Source organism: Melopsittacus undulatus, chromosome 3 (assembly GCF_012275295.1).
Source record: "Melopsittacus undulatus isolate bMelUnd1 chromosome 3, bMelUnd1.mat.Z, whole genome shotgun sequence".
Taxonomy (NCBI): Eukaryota; Metazoa; Chordata; class Aves; order Psittaciformes; family Psittaculidae; genus Melopsittacus; species Melopsittacus undulatus.
The window spans coordinates 81495483-81521950 of record NC_047529.1 but is presented as its reverse complement, the minus strand read 5'-3'; the positions used below and the strand labels follow the sequence as shown (position 1 = coordinate 81521950).

Sequence of the window (26468 nt, the reverse complement as noted above, 5' to 3'; positions counted from 1 at the left end):
AGGTGTGAAGAAACTTACCTCTATAGGACAAACAATTTGCATAGGTCTCTGACCATAAAACATTATGCAACAATGAGCAGGAGAACTTTCAATCCCTACAATGGACCTCCAGTGTGTGGAGAAACGCTGAGGTTCACATGCTAACAGAAATGTTGGTGTTTGTTTTACCACAACTAGACTTGGACGTAGACCCATTTAAGCCTAGTTCAAAATTTACAATAGCTGTTCTGACTTCAGATGTGGCAACTCTATCAACTCCAGTGCTTTGACTACATTATCTAATGAATAATGCAAAGACTTCAAACTTGCATATAGAGGATCTTTTTTTATAAAGTATACTTGATTGTTTTGAAGTTTGTTTTCATGAGTGGTTGTTTTGCCCAGTTACAGCACAGCATTGGTCATCATTGCTGGTTTCCATTCTGCGTTCCAGGGTAGCAAACCTCAATGGCAGTTTAGTATTATGGCTATGGAAAAAGGTAACTTCAGCTAGCTCAGACTAACCAGAGTAGGATTGTGCCTGTGACGAACTGGCTAATATTCTGGCTCACCTCACAAGTAACTTGCTCATATGATACCACCTACTTGGTCCCATCATTTCCCAGTATGACAGAGAGCTTGTTCTCATATCAAACAAAGGGCTCATTTTCAAATGAAGCTTCATAATTATTGTCAAACACACTTCTTCTGGGATAATAATTTTTAGCTCGGGCTAAGTAGCCCCGAACTATTAAATCTATACATATGCGACCAAGGGCATGGGAGGAAGTATTCCAGCACTGAACTTGTCCTTACTCAAAGCAGAAATTTTTCATTAAGAAGGAAAGGATAAAGAACTTAAGCATGTCTCTGTACACCAAGTGTGTGTTAGACCACATTTTCCTCACTTAAAATTCAAGCTGCATATCAAAGTTGCAGACATTGTGCTACAACTTGTCATATGCAAGACTGTGTAAGAGCTTTTAGTCTGCATACTTCATTCTATGACAGACAACTGATAGAGAAGGGAACAGTATGATAAGAAAACATAAGAATGGCTTTCAGCCTAAAACCATGTCCCTGAAATTGCCAATCTCGATTGATATTGCATTAATGCCACTCTGTGTCTTGTGATATATCTTTGCAAAAATGAAAACAATCTGTGCAGGCTTAAAAATTCCATGAAGGGAATGTGAGGGTTTTTGTAATCTTTTATTTCCCTTCCTGAATTAGTTTGCCAGCCCAGAGTAACTGATTTTGTATTAGTCTAATACAAGGTTACACTGAAATCCAAGTAGGTTCTTCTTGCTAGGAAGAGGCATGTACATTCCTGCTCAGTTTTACTTCTGTCTGTTGAGTCTTCTTTAAAAAGTGCCTGGCTTTCATTGCTTCTTGCTATCCTGGTTCTTCACAATCCTGAAACAAGTATTCTTTTTTATGTTCTTTCTTTTCAAGAACTGGGATATGAGAAGGAAGTTTTTCCTAGTGAATTTGAAATTTACCCCTTTTCTAAGCAACTGCTCAAGTAGTGGCTGATTGCCAATCAATGGAACTGCCTTCTGCTTGGATCCTCATGGAATTCAGTGACAAGAGCCCCTTTACCCGTGTGATTCAGTGGAGCTCTGCATTGGCACTGACAGTGTCCAAGTATGCAAGACTGAGGTCTGATGACAGCTGTAAATATGCACTTCTTTAAATTGTCTTTAACTAGAGAAATCCCAAAGACTCATTTAAGAAAAGCAGATATATAGAGATTAATTCTAGCACCTCTTTCCTCTGAGAAGTGCAGAGGCAGTTTAAATTCTGCATATTTGAAACACAGAAGGGAAAAGAAACAAGTATGTCTCTCTTTGTCCACAACCAAGCATCCCAGTTTTATTTATGCCTCATACTTTGCTTACCTTTCATTCCTAAAGCACGTACAAGTTAGCAACATTCATAACAAACAAAAGACTTTTCCCCCAGAGATTCAGACAATCCAGTAGAGAAAAACAAGGCAGTAACTCTCAGGCTTGAGAAACAGAAAATGCTTTATGATTTTTGGTTCCAGCGCTGGTTTTTGGTTCTCAGCCCTGCTTCTCTTATCCTTTTTTAAATGAAGCTCTCCCCCTGCTCCTCTTAAGAGGCCAGGCTGTAGGTCCAGCCTCTTTTGTGGTTCTTTGTCTTTGTGCACTCTCCAATATTCTTTCTCCTATTCTTGCTTATTTTCTATTAAGAAATCACCACAGTTAATCACTGTTTTGCACAAGTCACATCTGTGGGTTAAAGAACGAGCAATTTGCAGTAAGATCACATCAGGTCCAACACATGGAAGGGAGCGATGGGGGCAGGGAAGCTGAATTTTTATTGTAACAGTGTTTTATCCTTCCTTTACATTAACCTTTTGAAGTGCTCTCCAACTTGCCTAGCGTGAAGGAGTAAACTTTGTGCCTTAGTTGCTCACTTTTCCTGACAGAGTCACTGGTCTGGGTAATATAAGTAGTTGAACTAGTGCTTACAGTTAACTTATGACATACCAGTTCAGTTAGTTAGAGTATTTCTACTGATTATGTAGTATGATACTGCTGAGGCTACAGCAGTGGCTATGTTGCAGTCAGCCTGTATGTAGGCACCAAGTGAATGTTAAAGACATCTTGAAAAATGGCTGAAAACCACACCAGACAGCACCTACAATTGGTAATTGTGTGGCAATCGGAGCAGTCATTTCCTGTGATTCTGCTGCAAATCCTACAGTATCTGGTGTTTCTGTGAAACTGTACTCCCTGGTGTTAAGGGATGACATGAATATTTAAGGATGCAGAAGGAGAATGGCAAGGTAGCTTTTTATCCTTGGTGCTGCAGGACAGTGACTCATTTTCTTTTTTTCCCTTGCAGGTATGACATCATGAACCTGCAATACATAGAGCCCAATCGTTATGACTATGTCCTTATTGGGACCTGGCATGAGGGTGTGCTCAACATTGATGACTACAGGATTCAGATGAATAAGAGTGGAATGGTCAGATCGGTGTGCAGTGAGCCTTGCTTGAAGGGCCAGATTAAGGTGTGACACAGACACTTATTTTCTTCTATAAAAATGTGAATAAGCAGTAAGGGTTTTTTTCCCTAAACCCAAGCAAGATTCTTTCAAGCAAAATTCTTTCTTCCTTTCCTTTAGGAAAGTCAAAAGCATAGAAAGACCCCTAGTTTAACATCATAATCTCACAATCCCATATACAGGCCCATGTTTTCTGAAATTGCCCTTTGTAATGATGCAGAATCTTGTAGTGTGACAGGAATTGAAATTCACAAGATTTTCACTTAGTCATTGCCCACAACAGTCAGTGGCTGTGATTCACTTGGGGGCTGATCCTGAAAATAACATGACCCATGGGAATCCAGTATTTTGTTTCAGCAATAACACCTACAAGAAAAAACGGGGGGTGGGGGGGGAGGCCTATTTGTATCCCATGTTCACAACAGGAAGTATGAGAACACAAATGAAATCACTCTGTGTTTACCAAACAGTACCACTTGTATCAGGCAACAAATAATTTGCCACCTGCAATGTTTGGATGACATAAAGACATGTTGCACCACTGTCAAAATGGTACGGATGCAGTAAGTTTAAAATGGCAGAAAGTCGATTTGGGAAAATCACCTTAGAGCAGACCTTCCTTTCTAAATTCATTTAATACATGCATTCATGGCATTTTAATTTTATATTGCTACTCTAACCAATAAGTGATTGATGATTTGGCAAAGGCATAGTGACATACTCAACAAATATCAGTATTTACTACACTCCAAAACATCTTTTCTGTGTTTTTGTGATTGTGCAGTTTGTGTATGTGTGTATATGTAAACACCATGCATACAAAATGTCAGTTTCGGCTCCCATTGAAGTCTATTGGATTCTCTCCACAGACTGCAGGAGGAAATGTTAATAAAAAAAGCACACAAAGCCAGCATTCAATAAAACAAACATTTTGTATCTCAGTAATACACTTAGCTCTGCATATAGATGGATAGGAAGATGCTACAGAGATGGCTAGATTCCTCCTTTCTGTCAAACAGAGCCAGTGTTCGTTGCTCTAAGAGCTCAATATATCCTTAATCTTTCTTGCAGCCTCAGCATAATGAAACTAGGAGTCAAGACAAGGAAACCATCTTTTCAACATTGCACTCACCAGCTTTCACAGCAGAGAATAATACAGCTTTCAGGGACATTTGTCTCCAAAAGAGCTGTTCCAAGCATGCTCTTGGTCACCACGTACTTTTATTTTCTAGTAGGACCCATTGGTCCTTTTACCAGTATATATTTTAATTTGACCTTTTTTGAATTTCTATTTACACTAATGTAATGTGTCCCACAACGAATTCCATATAAATTGGAGTTTACGTGCTTGTGCATATGCTTGTGTATATACACATATATGCATGAATCACTCTTTGTTCTAACCTTTGACTTTGTTTACTGCTTTTTACTATGCAATATATATTAAGTGTGGGCTGACCTACTTGTCCTAACCTGAACCATCTCTCAGATTAAGCCTTTTCTCAAGTTTGATTTAAAATATAACACTCACCATGACTCTTTACCAAAGGGAAAGTGGTTTTGTACTTTCAGCTCAGCGCTGTGCCCCCAAAACAAAATAGAATTGTCCCTAGAGATTATTCTTGAACTCCTAAGCACAAATTTTAATATGCAGGAGTAGATACAGAATCAAGCTTTGTGTTTTCTTGTTGTTTGAAATGTGCTGTACACAGGAATCCTGTCATATTTCAAACAGTGCAAGTTGTATCTGTTTGCTGGGGTGGGAGGGGGCTTCTCTGTTGTCTTATGAATGATTGTAGCTGAGGATGGATTTTCCATTACAGGTGATCAGGAAAGGAGAAGTGAGCTGCTGCTGGATTTGCACTGCTTGCAAGGAGAATGAATTTGTTCAGGATGAATTCACATGTAAAGCCTGTGAGCTTGGCTGGTGGCCGAATGCTGACCTGACAGGTAGGGATGTGCACTCCCATTTTGTAGGGCACAAGGAGAATTGTGTGGGGTGGAGAGTAAAGTAGCAGCATACAGAGATATTAAAGGCACGTGCTTGAACACACACCCCAATGATTATTAGCATGTATAAAATGTGTTATATCTTTTTGCTTAGTTCAACAAGAGTGACAATAGAGATGATAAAATTTCTACTAATAAGAAATGACATTATCTGTCTGTTCCTCCTCTTCATTTAGCATAAGCGCTGATAAAGCTGTTAAGAGTACTAATGAATTCAGCAGCATTTGGTGCAATTTTATCAGTGATTAGCACAAGAGCTCAGTATACCCTTGTAAGCTTGACTTGATGCTCTTTCTGATTTTCCTACCTTGCAATTAGTAATACTTTCTCTGGAATTTCAGGCCGTTTAGTAACTGACTACCAGACTTTGTTTGGTATAAAGGTCACTCTCACTGATTCTACCAGCAATAATACTGTCAACAGAATCCTAAGAAAGGCTGGCAGAAGAAGGAGAAAAGGCTAGAATTGGTCTCTCCCGTGTATATGCTTTGGATGAATTGTATGTCATAGCATCTTCCTGTTATTTTGTATCAAGGTCAACCTCCACACCTGCTTTGCAGTAACCATTAGCCCAAGAAAATAGAATTAATGCACTAAGCACCACCTTGACCTAGGGTTTGCTTTTTTATTGTGAAAGATCTCTGGCATCTCTGCCCCATATTGCGTCTACAAATCTGGCTGACAGTATTCAGCAGAACGTCATTCTAGTTGGAGAAACAATCTGACCAAATATCTGAAGACCAAATTTGCAACTTATCATGTCTTTGTCCTTTAACATGACTGGCTGGCATCTAGATGTTGCTGCAGCATTTAACATATAAAGGAAGTACTCAAATCTTGATCAAATAGTTCCAAGAGATATTGTTAAACTAGTCACTGAAGCCAAGTGGGCTTTTAGAGGATTTATTTTGAGGTGGAAAACTCGACATTTTCCAGATAAAAATAGAGCATTAATCACAATAAACTGGGAAACTTGATCCATTGTCTATTTTGGGTTTTTATGGAAAACAAGGTGTGGTCATGTCCCAGATGTGTGTTTATCTGTCTGTGTCCCATGCTTCTCACTGCAACCCGGACCCTCCTTTTCTTCATGGTGTGAAACTGAACCTACTTCAAACAGATTTGTCAAGATACAGAAACCTCAGTGATCATTCCGTCCCTTCAAGTTTTGTGTAAGTGGGTTGTAAGAAGAGGAGTTCTTGAAAAATACCTTCTGTAAGGGCCCCAGTTGTGGAAAAATGTCTTAATAGACACCAGAAAATCCCTGGCACCCTTCATAAATGCCCTTACAACTGGGAAAACTTATATTCAATTCTCACCTCCTAGCACACCAGTGTCTGCTAATTTTAAAGCAGATATCCCCAGACCACCAGATTCTGTTAGTCTTAGAGGTTCATGAAATTGTTTGTATCCACTATTCAGGGAAGAAAACTGGTACCTCTTCTTAATCAATAAAGCAGAACAAGAGCATAGTGAGAGAACAATGTGCACTTGAGCAAATATTGTTCACTGCTACCAGCTGCCCAAAATAGCTCAAATGGGGGCATGTCAAAATGACAGGTAATGCTGAAAAGAGTTGATGAAAGCATCAGTGCAAGAAAAAATCTCAGGGGCATGTTGCAATCTATTAACTTTTAATGAAATCAGTAGATGACCTGCTGATTTGTGTTTCTTCTCAGCAAGGAGACTGGACTACTGCTGTTCTAAAATCACAGTAGCATAGCCATCAACTGATTTCCTAGAGAACACCAAAATGGTAGTCTGCTCCTGCACAGCTTCTTCATTCTGTCTTATTGAGGAAAAACTTTTTTTAACCCCTGCAATTCATTTACCTGCAATGCAGTACAAAGTACAAATTTGTGAAAAGAATGTGATGCCATCCTAACCTTTAGAAAAGGGAGACTGAGCTAGATAAACTCCAGCTCTTGAACTTTGTGGGAGTCACCATCAGTTCCATTTAATTTGAAATTCTCTTTTCTTGCCAGGATTTCTCCCATCAAATGTGTTTTTTATAGCTTGCTTTTGTGTGTTGTTTTCATATCCTGCTAGTCACCATAGCATCTAGACACAGACGTTAACATCTCACATTTCAGATTGTTTTTCCCTTTGCCTTAAATCTCAAATGCTAAACATGTATGCAGTTTTATGCAGTCCCAATTTCCATCACAGATGGAGGCTTTAAAATCCTTAGTCCCTTTAAGACACGTAAAGCACATACTAACCCATTTCCCAAGACATGCTTGTCAAGGTGCTTGCTGTCTCCATTTGAAATCAGTCTCTGTTGCTCAGCATTCCTGACATTTAAATTTTATTTTTAAATGTACATTTTTTTTAGATTGCTTCCCCTAGATATTTGTTCAGTGAATTGGAGTCAGCAGGCACCAAGGATTTCTCACCACAGATGATAAAATCCTGACCTGACAAATAGTCACTAAAACCAGTACCTCAAGGCCTTGTGCCAAGAAGAAGAGCTATCTGTTATAGTACCAGAATCTAATGTAAGAAGAATGAATGTCAAATTAGGAAACCCAGTTTACATAAATCATCTTAAATAAGCAATAAAACAATATAAGACAGGAAGTTTTATAGTGTTATTATGAAATGAATCATAAAGTTTTGGGGTCATCAGTTACCTGGGATGGATTAACGACCTCAGAAAACACCCTGGATTGTCTTATTGGCCTTGCAGTATGAACATGATTTAAAAAAGTAATTAAAAAATTGATTAGCCTTCTGCTCTAGGAAATGATTTATGGTTAAAGTGCAGGGAAAATGGTAGGTGAAAGCTGCAAAACAGATTTTTACTAGAAACTTTTAAATGTAAAGCTTTTGCCGCTAGTTCTCTGATTTTTTTCAGGTTTGAGTTAGTTGTTGTGGTGTTTGGGGGAGGGAATTTTTGTGGGTTTTGCTGATTGTTGTTGTTTAAAAACCTGCAAGAACACCATTACCTGGATATCCTCCCTCAGTTTCAGCAAGGTTCCCCAGCTCACTTTCTACTAGCTGGGAAATGACCCACCTTCACAGGTGCTGACAACCAACAACTGTTTGCCGATACAAGCAGTAGGCAGCTTTTTGCAGTGTTTGTAGCATATCTGGCTTATGGGGCTTCCTGGTGTACAAGAATGACACTGATTTCATGAAACAGATTACTGAGACCTTACACAGGATAAGTTTAAAGCAGTCAATAGGCCTAATTACCATGCTGAATCAGGAGTAAGGCTCTGAAAATCTCATTTAAAATGCAATAATATGAGTGTGGCTTGATGTTGCTAAGCTTAAATCCCACATTTAAACTTAACCCTTCCAGCAACCACAGACTGGTTTCTTGTTTAAGAAGAGTTTTGCATGTATTAATCAATGAACAGAAGTTTCTGATCCTTAGTCTTTTATTAAATCAAAGAAAAAGCCAACTTCTACTCAGGGCTGCTCTGGCCAATGACCAGAGCTTCCCAATTCTAATAAAAAGCTTTTCCTTCATACTTCACCATAAAAATAATGGTTGGAAGAACAAGTGTTCTCACCTATCTGAGTCTTGAATAAACCACTTTGAGCAAAATAGAATTGATATTTTTTTATAAAATAAAACCTCTAGTTACACATACTATCATTTCTAATTTTTTTTGATATTTCAGGTAACTGTAACATCGTTACCTGTAGCTAAATTGGTCCAGTACTCTTAGAGACAAAAGGTACAGAATTAAAAGACATTTTTTCAGCTCATACGGCATTGGCAGACATTACATGTTCAAGCAGAATCTTTCCATGTCATGACTTTGCCTCAGGCTGGCTTTTTTTTTTTTTTTAATTTAAACACAAAACATTTTTTTTCTTCTATTTCTCAAAATGAGTTTACAGTAAAATTGTTCAACTCTGATCCATGCCTCTGCTTACTTCTCTGTCATTTGGAAGGAAGGACTTTACATTTTGGTTGAGATATCAGATGGTAATTTCATGTCACCCTGTGGAAGACTCATGTACATTGAGCAAAACTGTGGCCTTGGAAGCTGTTAGTTCACAGAGGTTGGTTACTGCAGATGTACTCCATACTGATGAGGAAGAGGCTGAGCATGACTTATCACAATATCAGGGCCCTTGTTAAGATTTAGCAGCAAAACGGAGGAGGAAAAAATGCCTCCCTTACAAGCTCACTGACACCACTGCTTTTTCTCTGCTCTTCTCAGCCATGTCCAAAAACCCAGACAGGAAGAAGTGATGAGCAACTGGTCCAGGATATGCAAAGCTGGACTGGCAATATTAATAGTGTAGACATGGGTGGAGAGGTGACTGTCTAGGAAGAAACTGGAAGGGGACCTGGGATGAGGATGGTGAGGGACTAGAGGGAAAGACTTGAGAGGTGGAGGAAAGGCACAGTAGGTGAGCTGGATCCAAGAGAAACTGGAGTAGGACTGAAACAAAAAGTAATAAAGGCCATCTGGATACTTATCTTGGGATACAGAAACATGTTAAAAGCATTTTTACACTTTTAAGTCAAGAACAGAAATTAGTAAATGCCAGAAGTGAGGTTTTCTGTTTCACAACCATAATATTAACACAGAGGATTTTATTTTCTCTGTAATGTTTATTGCTGTTATTAACATCTTCAGCACATTGAGGAAGGTAGGCAGAGACTTCTTTAACTCAAGTGTGAGAGAGAGCAGTTAAGTACCATATTAGCAGATACATGTTTGCACATCTGCACTAGGCATAAAAGATAGCCTTTTCAGTATTTTTGAAGGCATGCATATCTCTAATTAATTCTATTATTTATAAAATCACCTTCACAAAAATGTAGTGAGTCAAGTTACAGTAATTATGATTAAAAAAAGTAAGATTAAAATAAGTTAGTCTGAGGAGGTCAAAAAGCTACCCATTCTGATTTGTAACAATCCTTTCTCTCTGAAATGAAGGGATGGTGTTGAGTTTGTCTGGGTTCTATTCCCAGCTCTGCCCTTCACAAAATGTAGTGAGTCAAGTTACAGTAATTTTGATTAAAAAAAGTAAGATTAAAATAAGTTAGTCTGAGGAGGTCAAAAAGCTACCCATTCTGATTTGTAACAATCCTTTCTCTCTGAAATGAAGGGATGGTGTTGAGTTTGTCTGGGTTCTATTCCCAGCTCTGCCCTTGATGTGCAGGACTTGTCAATTTTCTCTAGAAAAATGATAAAAAATTATTCCCAGTCTTATTTCCATTTGTAGGACAATAAGCAAACATTTGGGACACCCAAACCTGATGGCTGTTTTTTTAATATATTTCATCCAAACCTCTCCATGCTGCAGTTCACTCCGTTGTAAAATGGTTTTAATAATCCATGGCACATAGGCATAAGCTATTGGGAGCCAGGAAAAAAAGAAGAGTTAGTTCTTCAAACAGCTACCTTTCTAACACTCTGTTTCTTTTCTGTACACTGCAGGCTGTGAACCCATCCCTGTAAAGTACCTCCAGTGGAGCAATATAGAGTCAATTGTGGCTGTGGTCTTTTCCTGCCTGGGGATCCTGGTCACCATGTTTGTCACCCTTATCTTTGTGCTCTACAGGGACACCCCTGTTGTCAAATCCTCCAGCAGGGAGCTCTGCTACATTATCCTTGCTGGCATTTTTTTGGGTTACGTCTGCCCTTTCACCCTTATAGCTAAACCCACCACAACATCCTGCTACCTCCAGCGACTTCTGGTGGGTCTCTCCTCTGCCATGTGCTATTCTGCCCTTGTGACCAAAACCAACCGCATCGCACGCATCCTGGCAGGCAGCAAAAAGAAGATCTGTACTCGCAAACCACGTTTCATGAGCGCATGGGCCCAAGTGGTCATTGCCTCCATTCTGATCAGTGTGCAGCTGACACTGGTGATCACGCTGATCATCCTGGAGCCCCCAATGCCCATCCTCTCCTACCCCAGCATTAAGGAAGTTTACCTTATCTGCAACACCAGCAACCTAGGTGTCGTGGCTCCTGTGGGCTACAATGGACTCCTCATCATGAGTTGCACGTACTATGCCTTCAAGACTCGCAATGTGCCTGCCAATTTCAACGAGGCAAAGTACATTGCATTCACCATGTACACCACTTGTATCATCTGGCTGGCCTTTGTGCCTATCTATTTTGGGAGTAACTACAAGATCATTACCACCTGTTTTGCAGTGAGCCTGAGTGTGACAGTGGCACTGGGGTGCATGTTCACTCCTAAGATGTACATCATCATAGCCAAGCCTGAGAGGAATGTCCGCAGTGCCTTCACCACCTCAGATGTGGTGCGTATGCATGTCGGGGATGGCAAGGCACCTTGCAAGTCCAACACTTTCCTCAACATATTCCGGAGAAAGAAGCCAGGGACTGGAAACCCAAAGTAAGTGATTGACTGCAGGTACACATCTATCAATATACGTCACTCTCTTTGCCATCCTCTCTTGGTTTACTGTAGTCTACTGAATAGTAAGGTATGTAACAGGTTTTCCTCTCACATGTAGCAGAAAAGGTGAAAATGATCCTTTAGATTTAAGCCTCAGATGGATATTAACATGTTGCTTCTTATTTTCTCTTCTGCTCTAAAGGCAGATTTGCACCCAACTCCCTCTACTTCTGGGGCAGGTCAGGCAGCAGCAGAGTAGCAAGCTCCATTTGCAACTTCTTCCATCTCTCTGTGCATATGATGGGGATCTCATGCCCCTAAGTGCAGTTACTCTCTCTTTGTTAAAACTGAGGTGCTCTTGTAGCCTTTTGGAAAAGGGGACCAGAAATCTGTCTGAGTGGTTGTAAATCACATGTCCTTGTCTAAGGCCACTGGGGTGTGTGCAAAAGCTGGGGATTGAATGTCAATTTTTAAAGTAGTGTTTTGTGATAGTCCTCATGATTGTGATCCAAAAGCACCCCTCATACCATCCCTATGCTTTATTTAATATTCAGAATTACAGCAGTAATCAACATTAGTGTAAACTTCTCCATATTCTCAAATGCAGTGTTGATGTGAAAGTTGCAGAATTCAACTGATGGTGAAAATGAACTTGCACGCACATTTACTGAACCTGTTATTTTCCTTGCTAATAATTAAAAGCAGCCCATCTGCAGCAGAGAGGGAGAGAGAATTGTTACTTCAAACAGCATCTCTCCATGAGCAGCTGTCTGAACATTTGTATTCTTTATTATCTCATTGCTTTTTAATCTTTAAAGAAGCACCATAGGGCTAGATGTGAGCTTAGATTATTTTTGTCTCTATTAAAAAGTTATCAAAATAACAAAAAAACAGTGAAGTCCACATTTCTGAGCTTCTTAATATTATTAGATTTCAGTTAATCTCCAGCTCTTTGGGATCTGTAGCTTTCTGTGAGTCACCTGAGTTAGTTTTGATTCAGTTTGCTTAAGAACTGTTTTTGTATGTCCTGAAGATGGAAGGGATGAGGATGGAGGTGATACCATAGAAAACCCATGCTGTGATCAATTTAATCTTTATGCTACTTCAGTATTTTTTTTTTGTTGCCAGGCAGGGGGGTGGAAGAGAAGTGAATGGAGATATAAGTAACCCAAATGTACAGCTCAGTATGCGCAGAAGCTATGATAAGACTGCCAGCTCCTGAGCTAGACAGAAAGGGAGCTGCCAGTGGCAGGCACCCCTGGAAGCCCCCCATGCAGGGAGATGGCCAAAAATCTCTGCAGCTCAAGAGCTTGTATTCCATGCAAACAGAAAGAGGGAGCCTGATCCACCTTCCTCTGACTATGGAAGTTGAATGGGGTCTTAGACAGCTGTAAGAAACTAGTGTGGTGTCTGCAGTGTAGTCACTGGCTAATGCTGATGGTGTCTTTAAGGTGATGTCTGACAAAAAAAAGGGACTATCAAGTATTTTAGATTATAAGGACCTTAGTAACTAGTTCTTTGCTATGCATAGTGTTCTTCTACTTTCACCAGAAAATATTGTACTTCCAATGATCCAAATGCAATTTATTTATAGTTCATGAGAAAATATTTTATCCTGTTCAAAAACTGAGCATCCCTCTCATCAGTGTTGTCTTAAAAAAAAAACAAAAAAAAAACAAGGCATACTTGAGCTTTTTAGCCATTTCTTTATTGCATAATTTTAGTAAGAATTTCTTGATCTCTCTGTTGAGCCTGTGTGAGTGGTAAGGAGCAAAAAAGCCCTACATAGTTTTAAACTGCTCTTCTAAACTAAAAGCTCATCACCTAGTTAATATATTTTTCTTTTGTCTGAGGTCAAGCCTCTAGATCTTTTGCACAGCAAAATCCCAGCCTCTGACCGAAACCTCTTATGAAGTTACCACTATGTTCTTCACCTAAACCAGCACAGATACAGAGGCATGCTAGACTTACTGATGGAGGACAGCATAGCTCTCTGTACCTGGGCATGAAGAACCAAAAGTAGTGTAGTATACAACCATGCAGCTTTGGAGATAAAGTTACAAGAGAGCACAAAGTAATTCTAGGGCTTTGGAGGGTATTTTAGTTCCTAGCAGAGTCCATTGAAAAGCTTGTGAAAAAATTTTACTGACATAGATAAAGAGCTGTGATTCTCTGAGAAAACCAGGAAGGAAAAAGTGGAATTTGCTGGAGCCTTTGAAGCGCCTAGATAACTCAAATGTGTAGTCAGGTACTTCCTGAAACAGGACTTGAAACTACTGGAACATGCTAAAGGCACATAGGAATAGTCTCCAGGCTGATTTTTAACTTTTTTTTTTCCTACCAAAATCTGGGATTTATTTGACAGTTTTTCAGCAATTCACATCCCTGGGTATGTTGCTTTACTTCTTAATTCTGTAACTGTCTCTTCCTATGGTCACATTTTTCTGTCTGTGAGTGGCCAGCAGTGTTTTACTCAAAGGATTTCTAGCTGTCTTGCAACAACTTTCCACCCAGTTTATTGTTACCTCTCCTCTCTCTTACCATCTTATTTTTCTTTTCCTACTTTTCAGTCTTCATTTCTTTTTCTGTCTGTGTCAAAGCTCACCTCTGCTAATTCAGTGGATTCAATTCCTAAACAGAAAAGTGGCATATATCTAAATTAAATTGGTGTGCAGATACAGAGTTAAATTGAGTTAGTTTAAAAAAATGGAAGCTACTTTACATTTACAAGGGGAAGTCAAACTCATATAAGCCTTGATAAAGTGCTCACATGCAGTGCTGTGGTGTTAGTTTAACTAGTGTTGCTTGGGGACTAGAGAAAGCCAAGCTACTCTTCTTTTCTCCTTCCTAAAATAGAGCAAAAAAATTGACCAAGGAAGACTGTGAATATGGGATCTATTAGTCAATTCAAAATCTTCAGCTACATCTGGTGCTGATACAGAAAGTCCTCTTGAAAAACACATTTTCAACAGAGTTTCAATGAAAATAAATTGTTTAGTAATGCTGGTCTTCACTTGAACGAAAAAGAATTTATTTGTTGAACTCTGAAGATGTTATGTACAATCATGAGGATTCGAATTGTGTCTTGGTTGAATTAAAGTATGAGAAATTAGAGGCAGTACTGTTTTAAATGGAGGTGGTTGGAAACTTTCCAGTAGAATATTTTCCATCAAAAAAATCTAACCCCTCAAAATGTTTCAGATTATTTGCTTCAGATGCCAGGGGTCCTTTCTGGGCCAGGGTGACTTTCTTTTTTTCCCATGGAAGGATGAAGGCATTGGGAAAGTTTGAGGAAACTTTACTCCAACAGCCATTAGGTAAGGCACTCAGGTTAAAAGCATCTCCTTCACTTCCCAGGTGAATGCTCTATAAGTTAACTATGCAATGTCTCAGAGCAAGTCTTATCCTTTCTCTCTTTTCCTTGACCAGCAATGTGTCCTGGAACAGATTAAAAAATTCTGATGCAAACCCTAGAGAAATACTTTGTATTATTCCGTGAGAGAACTTGAATCTGGGTCTGAGAGATCCCTTGCGACTATCCTCAGTACTGAGCTACTGTCAGTCTCTCCCTCTTGTCAAATGAATATTTAAATATGTATAAAAAATGGAACAGCTCCATCAGGAGAGATGGAGAGAGAGTGATAGCTGCCTTTATTAAGGCTTTGTGGGGACATTTATTGTTAGTTTGCTGCTTGATGATATGAGACCCTGGATGTTAAAAGAATTATGACATAGCAATGGTGTTTTGAGAGCCTTTTTAATATTTTTTTTTGTTATCTTCTCATCTGTGAGATTTTAACTTTTGGATATGGATCCTGCTGTGATCATTAGTCTTTTTCTTGGCCACAAATATTATTTTGGTCTATGAGGGTCTGTCTGTACAGAGCCTGTACAACTGCTTCCCTAAGGAAGCAGACCAATTTCTGTACCACGTACATGTCATTGATGGAGTGACACACTTCAATTGTCAGACAGAAATATCAATATGTTTATTGATATAAAACAGTAATTTACAAAATTTGCTAGTAAATGTGACAGTGGTTTAACAAGACTCAATGGCAAGGTACACTTAATTAGTTACTGCATAGAGGACAGGATAAGACAAAACAGTCAGGGAGACCCTCCCATTGAGTCATGAAATTGTAAAATTGCATTCTCAGCACCTCAGAGGGGAGTTTAAGTGCAGCTGGATGCAGACTTAGGTTAACAGTTTATGTGTAAAGGATTGTATGTGTATACAACCAACACTTTATATCACTTAGCTAAGATTTCAAAGTTTCAGTGCACTTATTCCCAGTTGACTTACCAAATACCTGATGTGATAAGGACTCTCTCAACCTCAAGAAGTAACCTTGAGAAGTGTTCCTACTAAAGGAGAGATCCTGGCATGCAGCCTGCTGCTGTGCAGGAGAGCTCAGCAGGCCCTGGATGTCTGCTATTTATGGAGTAAGTTAATTGACTCATAATCATTTCATACTGACTGCAGTACATACTGACTTGAGTCAGACCTTGACCAGTACTGTGGTTAGGTGGGTAGATGCTCAAATTAGCCTTTGGCTATTGTGCTGGTTTTTGTCTCACCACATTCACTCTGAGTTAGATGCAGCATCACAACTAGATTCCTCCCTTAAAACCACCACTGGTGGTTATCTCTTGATCAGGGTTATAGAAATAAAGGGGAAGGGGACAAATGGGTGCACACTATAACAGTGCAGTAAAACTAGCCAATGACATTAAAGATGCTGATCTTGAGGTTTCAGGAAACACTTCAAGCCACTGCCTCAAATGAACTGCACTCAATGTGCAGGAGGCTGAAGCCAGGCCTGTAGCCTGCAGTCTGCTATTTTGCTTTTCTGTAGTCCAGGTACACCTCAAATAGAGTTTGAGCCACCCATCAAAGCTCAGCTCTTGTCCTATGCTTCTTGTGGGCTGCATTGGCATGAGAAGGATCAGTGCTGCAGAGGGGACCAGAGGGAAAAAGTTCACTGTACAATTTTGGTAATTAGCTCCATGTTTGGTAGTGATAGTTAGCTGCTGCTTTAGTCTTTACATATAAGTGATTTTAAGTTTAGCGTTCAGACCCCAAGTCTGGACACCATTTTAATGGATTTTGAATCAGAATAAGTAAGGATTTACTTGTGAACATGAGTTGTGTAGCAAAACTTGGGTTGATAGGAAGGCCAGCTAGCAAGACTCACTAACTGGCCAGGACTCTGCATTAATGTGTAAAACACCTTCTTCCCCCCTTGTAATTTTTATTTATTTGCATCCACTTAGTTTTCCTCCAGCTGCCTGCCCTCAGAATGAATGGCTGTTTTTAAATATTTCTAAATATGCACTTTTTATTTATACTTTTAACATGTTTTGGCAGTCCACGACTCTAGCCTGCTCTCACAGCTACCCACTCTAAGCAGTGACCCCACAGTCACCTGGGCCAAGAATCTCTCAAAATGTCTTTAATGGAAAGCATCAGGCAACCCAACATAGAAACGTAGAATCATAGAATCACAGAAAAGTTAGAACTGGAAAGGACCTTAAGATCACCAAGTTCCAACCTCCCTGCCATGGGCAGGGACAACTCACACTAAACCACCCAAGGCTCTATTCAACCCAGACTTGAACTCCACCAGGGATGGAGTGTTCACAGCTTCCCTGGGCAACCCATTCCAGTGCCTCACCACCCTAACAGTAAAGAACTTCTTCCTTATATATAACTTGAACTTCCCCTGTTAAAGTTTGAACCCATTACCCTTTGTCTTATCACTACAGTCCCTAATGAAAAGTCCCTCACCAGCACCCTTATAGCCCTCCTTCAGATACTGGAAGGCTGCTATGAGGTCTCCACGCAGCCTTCTCTTCTCCAGGCTGAACAGTCCCAACTTTCTCAGCCTTGTCTCATATGGGTGGTGCTCCAGTCCCGTGATCATCCTCGTGGCCCTCCTCTGGACTTGTTCCAACAGTTCCATGTCCTTTTTATGTTGAGGACACCAGAACTGCACACAATACTCCAAGTGAGGTCTCACGAGAGCAGAGTAGAGGGGCAGAATCACCTCCTTTGACCTGCTGCTCACACTTCTTTTGATGCAGCCCAGGATACAGTTGACTTTCTGGGCTGCAAGCACACACTGAAGCCAGCTCTTGTTCAGTTTCTCATCAACCAACATCCCCAAGTCCTTCTCTACAGGGCTGCTCTGAATCTCTTCTTCTGCCCAACCTGAAGCCATGCCTGGGATTGCTCTGACCCAGGTGTAGGACCTTGCACTTGGCATGGTTAAACTTCATGAGGTTGGCATCAGCCCACCTAACAAGTGTGTCAAGGTCTCTCTGAATGGCATTCCTTCCCTCTAGCGTATCAACAGAACCACACAGCTTGGTGTCATCAGCAAACTTGCTGAGGGTGCACTCAATCCCACTGTCCATGTCACTGACAAAGATGTTGTACAAGACCGGCCCCAACACCGATCCCTGAGGGACACCACTCGTTACTGGTCTCCAGCCGGAGATTGAACTGTTGACCACAACTCTTTGCATGTGGCCATCCGGCCAGTTCTTTATCCACCAAGTGGTCCACCTATCAAATTGATGTCTCTTCAATTTAGAGACAAGGATGTCATGTGGGACAGTGTCGAAAGCTTTGCACAAGTCCAGGTAGATGACATCAACTGCTCCACCCCTGTCCATCAGTTCTGTAGCCCCATCACAGAAGGCCACCAAATTGGTCAGGCAGGATTTCCCCTTAGTGAAGCCATGTTGGCTGTCACCAAGCACCTTGTTGTTTTACATCAGGAGAATCTGCTCCCAGATTTTGCCAGGCACAGAGGTGAGACTGACTGGTCTGTAATTCCCCCGGTCATCCATTTTCCCCTTCTTGAAAATGGGGGTTATAATTCCCTTTTTCCAGTTGTTGGGAACTTCCCCTGACTGCCATGATTTTTCAAATATGATGGCCAGTGGCTTTGCAACTTCATTCTCCAGCTCCTTCAGGACCCACAGATGGATTTCATCAGGTCCCATGGGCTTGTGCACTTTTGCAGCATCCCTTAGTACCTTTTCCCTGCTTCCTCTACAGGATCCTGTTCCTGTTCTTCATCCTCTCTCCCTCTGTACTGGGTTCCTACATATAGTTTTTTTAACTGAGAATCAGGTTTCTCAGTTACCTGTAGAAACACGTGTCTTTTTGCTTACCAAGGCTTAGGGAACCATCTGCTTTTTTGTCTTGTTGGTTGTAAAATTATCACCAGGTATTATTAAGTTACTCTTTCTCTTTAAACTGACTTGCTGAGTTGCCATTTCATCTTGAGCAAGCTGTGCTGACATGATGTTTTTTTCTGGGACTCATTTAACTTGGCAGCGTGCAGTCCACAAAGGCTTTTGGGCTCCTCAGCTCCTTCATTTTCAAAGCCTCCCACAAACATGCATAGAGGGGAATCTTAGCATAAGTAGATCCAGAAGGCAGGACATTTTGTTTCACTGTTTTCTTGTGGTGGTGGGAGGACACAAATGCACAGCGCAGCATGGCAAGAGCTAGAGCTTCCAGAAACAGAGAGTAAATGTTCAGCATTTTAAGCTGCAGTCATACAAACAGATCTTTTACTTGATCTGACCTGATTGCCTTGTCATAGGAAGAGATGCTAAGAGTATTCTGTCTTTTTGCTCTCAAGTTATTACTCCATGTAGTCAGTAGGCTATCTTTAAGTGGGGAAATATGGAGACAAGGGGAGAATAGAGAGAAATGAGAACAGAAGACACAAAACCAATTTTAATATAAGTAAAACAGTGGGTTTTGCCCTGAGTTCTGCACATTAAAGTATGTGAAATCGAATAAAACCAATCCAAACCTGGCACAGCTGCATAAGAAACATTTCACTCTGTAGGGCCAAAATGCATCAAGAGATCTGAAACAAGAAGATTTAGTGGAAAGTGCAAGGAGCATTAATAATAGCTGGTCATCATTGTACCTTCTTGTATAAAAGCGAATATATTGCTAAACTCCTGGACTTCAGGGCACAAGCTCTATCTGAGAAGTCTACGATATATTTAACTATTTTTTTTCATCCTAAATTGTGTCACCTAGCCTGCAGCATATAAGAATTATCTTTAAATGCTTGTACAGATTACTGTCTAGTGTAGTTTTATCTTCTTACAACATTGCCAAAACAGTATAGAGAAAATTGCTGAATCTAAAAAGAAATGGTAGACTAGCTTGTTTTGCAAATTAGAAGACTGATGCAGTAAGTGAGCTTCTCATGTCTGGTAGTAGTATTGCATACACAATAAGACAGCCCTTTATTTTTACTGCTACAGACCTTGCGAAATACCAAATTCCAAGGCACTTTCAAGAAGGCCCTTAAATCTGCTGGGCCTGCACAGCCATCCTACTAATATTTTCCCCAGAGTGGAAAGGCATATTATGGAAGAGAGTTTTGAAAGAAATGTTTTAAGCTCCTGCGATTGAGAAATAATGCAACAATTAAAAAGAAAAAGAAGATGGAGAGAAAAATTATAAAGGACAGGTTGTTTATTTAAACAATCTGTCATTAGATATGTGATCTCTCCATTAACCTAGCAATGAAATGTTGATGTCCAGGCCCTGGTTTTGATGCTGACTCCGTAGAGCAGCGACACAAAGGGGAGCAAGGCGCAGTTCTGGTGCATGGCTTTGTGACTGCCAGGTCCCCAGCAGGGCAAAGGGCTCCAAAATCAGAGCACTTGGATTGCCCTTACATCCCACCCATGGCATATCATGAATTCTGCTTCCTTCACAGTGTGAAGATGTGGCAGCGTTGGTGTGGCTCCCTGGTGTCACAGCTGTCACAGGGAAGGCGGGTGTCACCCCGCTCTGGCCCAACTCATCTCCCCATTGCAGCCCTGCCTGATGTTTGCCTAGCTTCGCTGGACAGTGTAGAACTTCACCCTTTCCTGAGGTTGCAATGCATTTTTGGGAAAGCATCTTGTATGCTCACAAGGACAGTTGAAGGTTTTAACGACAAACATCTCTCACAGCAGTTGGTATATTTGCTGGCTCTGCTGGCCTATTTAATGGGCTCAAGCCATTAATGATTTTGTGAACACATAACACTGTGACAGGTAATAGCTCTTACCCAGTTCTCTCATGTATGTGATGTGAATTTCAAATAAGAAAACTCAGCACTCAGTCAAGCTGTTCAGTCCTTGTCAGTATATTGATTTAAGCGAATATTTAAAACTCCCAGAAGACAGTTACATGTTTCCAAAGGGACGCTTGCACTGATGTTGAAGAATTGGAAAGAAACACAAAATAAGGGAGTGTGAAACTCAGTAATACAATAGCAATCTCTTCTTGGTTGTTCATACAATTTGAACTACATAATTCTATCTAATGTTGTCCTCTGTAGCCTTAAATTTGCATTTGCTTTAATAGATATGATGTAGTTCTGTCCCATGCACCAAAAAAAAAGCACAGAATAAGTGATAAATAACTCTGTATCACTTTCACTCTCACATTCTTTCTAGTTGTTTAAATGAATACTAAAAATCATATTTATTTAAAAACCATGTGTGGCAAATGTGTATACCAATTTGTGTATCTGTGTATATATGTGCAAGATAACCAGTCTGGATGTAGAGAATTTACTTTTTTCCTTTTAATGAGAAATAAGGGGCAAGACTGCATAATGCTTTGTAAGTTTTCCTTGCAAATTATTCCAGCTTAAGGGAGTCCCAGCACATGCATAACCAATCACATGTCATTCCTAACGCAAGCTAAGGAGAAGAAGTTGGGACAGATGTGACTGGGACAATCGTCATAAAGTACAAGCCAAGAGGTCTGGCAGTTTAGGCTTATCCATCTGGGTTTACTTCTGTGACCAAACAGAGGCTGCTTAAGACTATATTTAAAAGAAAGAAATTAGAAAAACAATGAGGTTCTGCAGTGGCCTCCCAGTAAGAGCAATGCGAACAACCCCCCGCACCCCCAGACAAAACCCAGGTGATACTGAATTAGTTTACAGGGCACAGTACCTGAACCCTAGGCACCCATCCAAATGCCTTCTTCTTTGTCACCATTCAGAGCCACATTTTACTTTGATGGTCCCTTTAGATGAAAGGGCTGTTGTGTAAGATTCATGTAATTTCCTCCCTTTCTCAGAAGTCCTCAATTTTGCCACTCTCCTTTCATGGATATTCACAACTCTGTTTTCCATGGGGATTTTGACAGAACATAAACCCAAGGAATGGTTTCTGAGTGCAGCTTCATTCTTACCAAACGACTTCTGGAGAACTGTGCTTTACAGCTTCCTCTCTTGTTTTGCTGTTCTCAAGATGCTGAATCACAAAATGTTGTTTTACTTTGGAGCACTGCTGTAGCACCAGGCAGCCTTGTATGAGTCTCAATACTTAAACACAATGACACATAGATACACAATCCCATCAGAGGGGAGCTTTACAGTTTTGTACCACAATCTGTGCTTCCTGACTGCAGGGAAAAAAAGGCAGAACTACAGAAATCCTGGGGAAGGCTTGTATCTTTCTTGGCATAAAACACAGAAATAAGGACACCACTTTAATTTAATTTCTTGCTTGACTGGATCACTTATTACATTTCCTTGTATTTTTGTATTTGTATATATTATTTATGTCATTTTTATTCTGAAACATAGTTATAGTATTTCAGTTAGGATGAAAGAAAAGTACACCAACTAGACAGTGAATGATACAAACAGTTGCATTCACATGTAGGTATAAGCAAGAGATGTTTATCTGCTTAGTGCCAAATTTCTCATTGTTTTTGTTAGCATTCTCTCTGTGAGAAAAATAAGGAAGAAATCTTCTCCTTTTAAGAGTGTCAGGCAAATGAATAGGTGTTGAAGATTGCATCCAGATAAGTGTCTAAAAACCTATATATTTCCCTGATTACCCACAGAAGTCAGACTCCAAATCTCATAAGCACATACTTTAAAACAATACCTCTAATCCATGGTTGGGTGGGTGTCAAAAATATAATTTTTAAATAGAACAAGTAACTGAAATACAATTCTCCTAGAGACTACTTAAAGCTTTCTTTAAATCAATAATTCATTTTACCATCTATTTGTCCTCAAAGGTGTGATGTTTCAGCCCTGTGCCTCAATTATTCACCTCCTCTCAGCAGAAGCAAAGAGAGCTGTGGCATTTCACAAACACACAGTAATTCATGTACAAATACTTGCTAGAATAAACACAAAGGATATTTTGCAAGTGTTTATTCTGCAGGGATCTCTGAGCCATCTTGTGATTTCATACACCTTTGAGCTAATTTGGAGGTAACAAAAATTTGGGCACTGATGGATATCAGGTGGTGCTCATATTTTCTACATAATGATAAAGCTAGAAAACAGCACAAGCACTATACACATTTATATATAGTTAATACAGGGGTTTGTTTTTTTCCTTAAATTAAGATGCAGTCTTAAAAATACTCTTGATTCATCTGAGCAATTCAGTGCAGTTACTAATGTGAAATGCAGAACTACTGCTAATTTATTTAATCCTTTTTCATGTTTAGGGACACACAATCACATAAGAGCCCAAGAAGAGGACAGCACTCTTGGGTATCACCTCTTGCACTGATGTGAAAGGCATCGCCCATTCTGGCTTGTTCACTGAGTTTATCCCTGCCAGTGATGCACACTCCCAGAAATGTTCCACAAAACAAAACACTGCAAGACAAACTGCAGATGCTGCAAGCACATGACAGAGTACCTGATTCTTAGCAAGACTGTATTTCATAGGCAAATCACACCCCCAGAGAGAGATAATGGTCCATCTCTGGTAAGGAACTGTAGGCATGTATGTTTTTCCATCCTGTTAGAAATTAAATTGTCTGAGCAGGGTTTTGTTGTGATTAAACAGTGTTAGTTTCAGTCCAGTATTGCAATGGAGCAACTTTCTCTATTTTTCTCTGTAGTGATTTAAGAGTTTGTTAAGAGAAGAGAAAGAAATTCCAAAATCTCCATCATTGCTTCCTGATTGACTTAATTTTATTTTTTGGCTAGTATGCTTTGATGCTTTTTTCTCCTGTTTTCCGATACTGTTTTCCATCTGCCCCAAGCATATTGAGAACCATATATACGCAGAGCAGAGATCTGACCACGTTCTTCTCTGGTCTCTCAGTTCTTAGCTCTCTGCTCCAATGACCCTGAATGGATCTGCCAATCAGCAGTGCCAGACGTTTGTTTGGGGTTTCCAGATCCATACCTGGAAGTCTGCAAAACAGACTACAACAGATTTTATGTCCATACAGAAGCCATCACCTGTCACATTGTCACTAAATAATCATGGCCAACAACAGAAATTATGTTCTCTGCTATGCCAAAGGACTCTAAGAAATCACTTTAAGTGTGGGTTGAAAAGGAAAGTATATTGTATCAATAGAGCATCTGCCTCCACGTTAAAGTTGTTAAAGACTATTTAATTTCGAAATAACAAGTCAGCTAATTCTTTAGAGCATATATGAGCTCTGGCATTCAGCCTCCCACACCTGACAAGCAAAAGTTAGAAGCCATTATCACTGTAAACAGCAAAATGTGCAGGCTAGAAGTAATCACACAATTTGTCACTTTAAAGCCCACTTGAAAAGCTCCATGTTTCTTATTACTACATTATAAACAGTTTACCATTTCTAGCTTACCGCTTCAGTTATCTCACTTAAGCTGTTTCCCCTTCTCTGCTCTGTGGTTCTTCTTTTGTGGAGTGCAGGATGTGTTCTTCCACCCTGTAAAATTAACCTTATCAGAGAGAAAAAAGTGAATTGTTGTCTGCTTGATTGTCTTTGAGCCAGATCTCAAGGTCACACAAACACTAATGTCAGCACCAGAGGTGTCCCTGCTGCCCCTGGTTTGAGGAACAGGGGTGAAAGGTGTCCATTTCAGCAGCAAATCATTAGATTAGATTAGCTCAGCCGTATTGCAGTGACACAGCTGGAGATATCAAAGCTGATCTTTCACAAAAAAGTGCCCCCTGATATGAATCTAGCAGGTTCTCACTCATAGATGGTTGATGGCATCTGCAGTTTCAGTCTGATCAGTCCCAGAGAATCATAGGTTCAGTTTAAAGGCCCATCTGCAAGCCACATTCTACCAAGTATATCCTCCTTCTTTTTACCCAGTGCTATTAATCTTTCCTTAGCGTATCAAAGCCAGGACTGTCTACTTCTGTAGCTTTCTTACTTAAAGCTGTTGTTAGTCTTTCTCTCTACTTCCATGGAAAATGTCCTATTATGTTCTCTTCTGGCCATTTGTTTTCCTAACACAAGCCAGGTAATTTCCGATAGTTCAGTTCAACTTCCTTTGGCTGCCTTGCAAGACTTTCATTCCCTGATCAAGGATTGTCTGGAAGTTGGTACTTACTCCATAATATTAATTTTTTTTCATCACAAAGCCCTCCAAAACTACAAACTAACCAGACAGCCAGCAGCAAAATACCCAAGAAGGGAACCAGTCAAAGACAGAAAGGCAAATCCCAGAGTCTGTGTAAGCACTCATGGAGGGATTGTCTACTTTGAGCAGATGGAAAAGGACTGACAAAGGGCTATGCTTGAAAACATAGCACAGCAGCTCAGATGACAACAGAAAGTGCTCAGTGAGCAGATTAGGCCCATGGGTGGTGTTAACACTGCTGAGCTGCACCATGGGCTGGGCCAGCTGTCACTAACCCACAGTGCCATGAGCACCTAGGGCAGCCCAGTAGCTCCACAAGGAGCTCAGATGTGCAGTGTGGGCTCATGGGACTGTAGTGGGAGCTGACATGTTTGGGCAGTGGGAGCTTGCTTGTCTGGGCAGTTCAAAGGCATGTGGTGACAGGACAAGGAGGAATGGCTTTAAGCCAGGGGAGAGATTTAGACTAGACATTAGGGAAAAATTCTTCATTGTGAGGGTGGTGAGGCCCTGGCACAGGTTGCCCAGAGAAGCTGTGGCTGCCCCATTCCTGGAAGTGTTCAAAGCCAAGTTGGACAGGGCTTTGAGCAACCTGATCTAGTGGAAGGTGTCCCTGCCAGTGGCAGGGGGTTAGAACTAGGTGGAACTTTAAGGCCCCTTCCAAAGCAAACCATTATATGATTCTCTGATACAGACTCGCAGGGTATGAAGTGTGGCCCTGAGCATCTTTGTTGTTCGCAGTCAGTGAGTAGTCCTTCCTCCTTTACTGTCTCATATCCTCTGAAACATAAAGCTATATGCATTTCTTCATCCTTAGGGTTATGTACGTTATCTCAAAAAATCTCTCCCCCCACCACCCTGGGCATCCAAGATATTTACCTGTGGCTACTTTGGGCTATCATAGCCTGTAAATTCACAAAAGCTCTAAGCTGCCCTAAGCCAGAATTGACACACAAAGCCTTCCTTTACCCCATGCTGTCACTTCACTTAGGCAGGGACAAGAGCCTAGACATCCATGCTGTGAACTGGAACAGGGAACTGATAGTATTTTTTTTATTCCCTTTCTTTGTCTGGTCTGGCAGTAGCCCAGATTAGCCACATCTGACATTCCCTATCAGCTGATTGATCAATTACACCAAGGTTTGTGCTGTCACGGAGGGGCAGGCAGAACAGCAGGAGCGAGCAGCCGGGGAGGCTGGAGTGCTCCTCTGGATGCACAGCTGGCTCCCGATAGCCTGCGGTGACCTGAAATGTGACCTTAGCTGCACTGTCCTGACCGTGCAGCTCCAAGCTGGGTCTCTCTGAGCATCCTACTGGGACTATACTCTCCTTTGTGACTGTGACCCTTCAGTAGATGCTTACAACTCGACACAAAGAGTGTGCTGTGAAATCCCTCCTGTTCCTCAGTCATCCACTGATGATAATTACCTGTATGTCTCACTCTTCCTGGCAAGCATGAATGATTCTATATCCTCCTACATCCAGTACTCTTTGCTCCACAGCTCTTAATGATTTCTTCATCTCCAAATACAGCCACTGCACCACTGATTAGCATAATTACGTTAAAACTCAGAGCAATTATTTCCAACTATCACTTAGTCTGGAATACAGGACTTGTGTTTTAAAAATAAATTTGTACCGAAAACCTATGCATCTTCCCAAGTTCATCTACTGGCTTAGTGAAATATATATTGCAGAAATCTTTT

The 26468-nt window shown here is 40.5% G+C and overlaps 1 protein-coding gene across 3 annotated transcripts in view; it reads left to right on the top strand.

The window, feature by feature from the left end:
* The window catches only part of GRM1 (glutamate metabotropic receptor 1), a 173097-nt gene that overhangs the window by 133884 nt on the left and 12745 nt on the right, over positions 1–26468 (top strand). For all 3 annotated transcript variants that reach the window (XM_005150096.4, XM_005150098.3, XM_005150099.2), the window contains exons 5-7: positions 2854–3022; positions 4840–4966; positions 10438–11368. In XM_005150096.4, the coding sequence (XP_005150153.2) occupies positions 2854–3022; positions 4840–4966; positions 10438–11368 (1227 nt within the window). The remainder of the gene's footprint in view (positions 1–2853; positions 3023–4839; positions 4967–10437; positions 11369–26468) is intronic.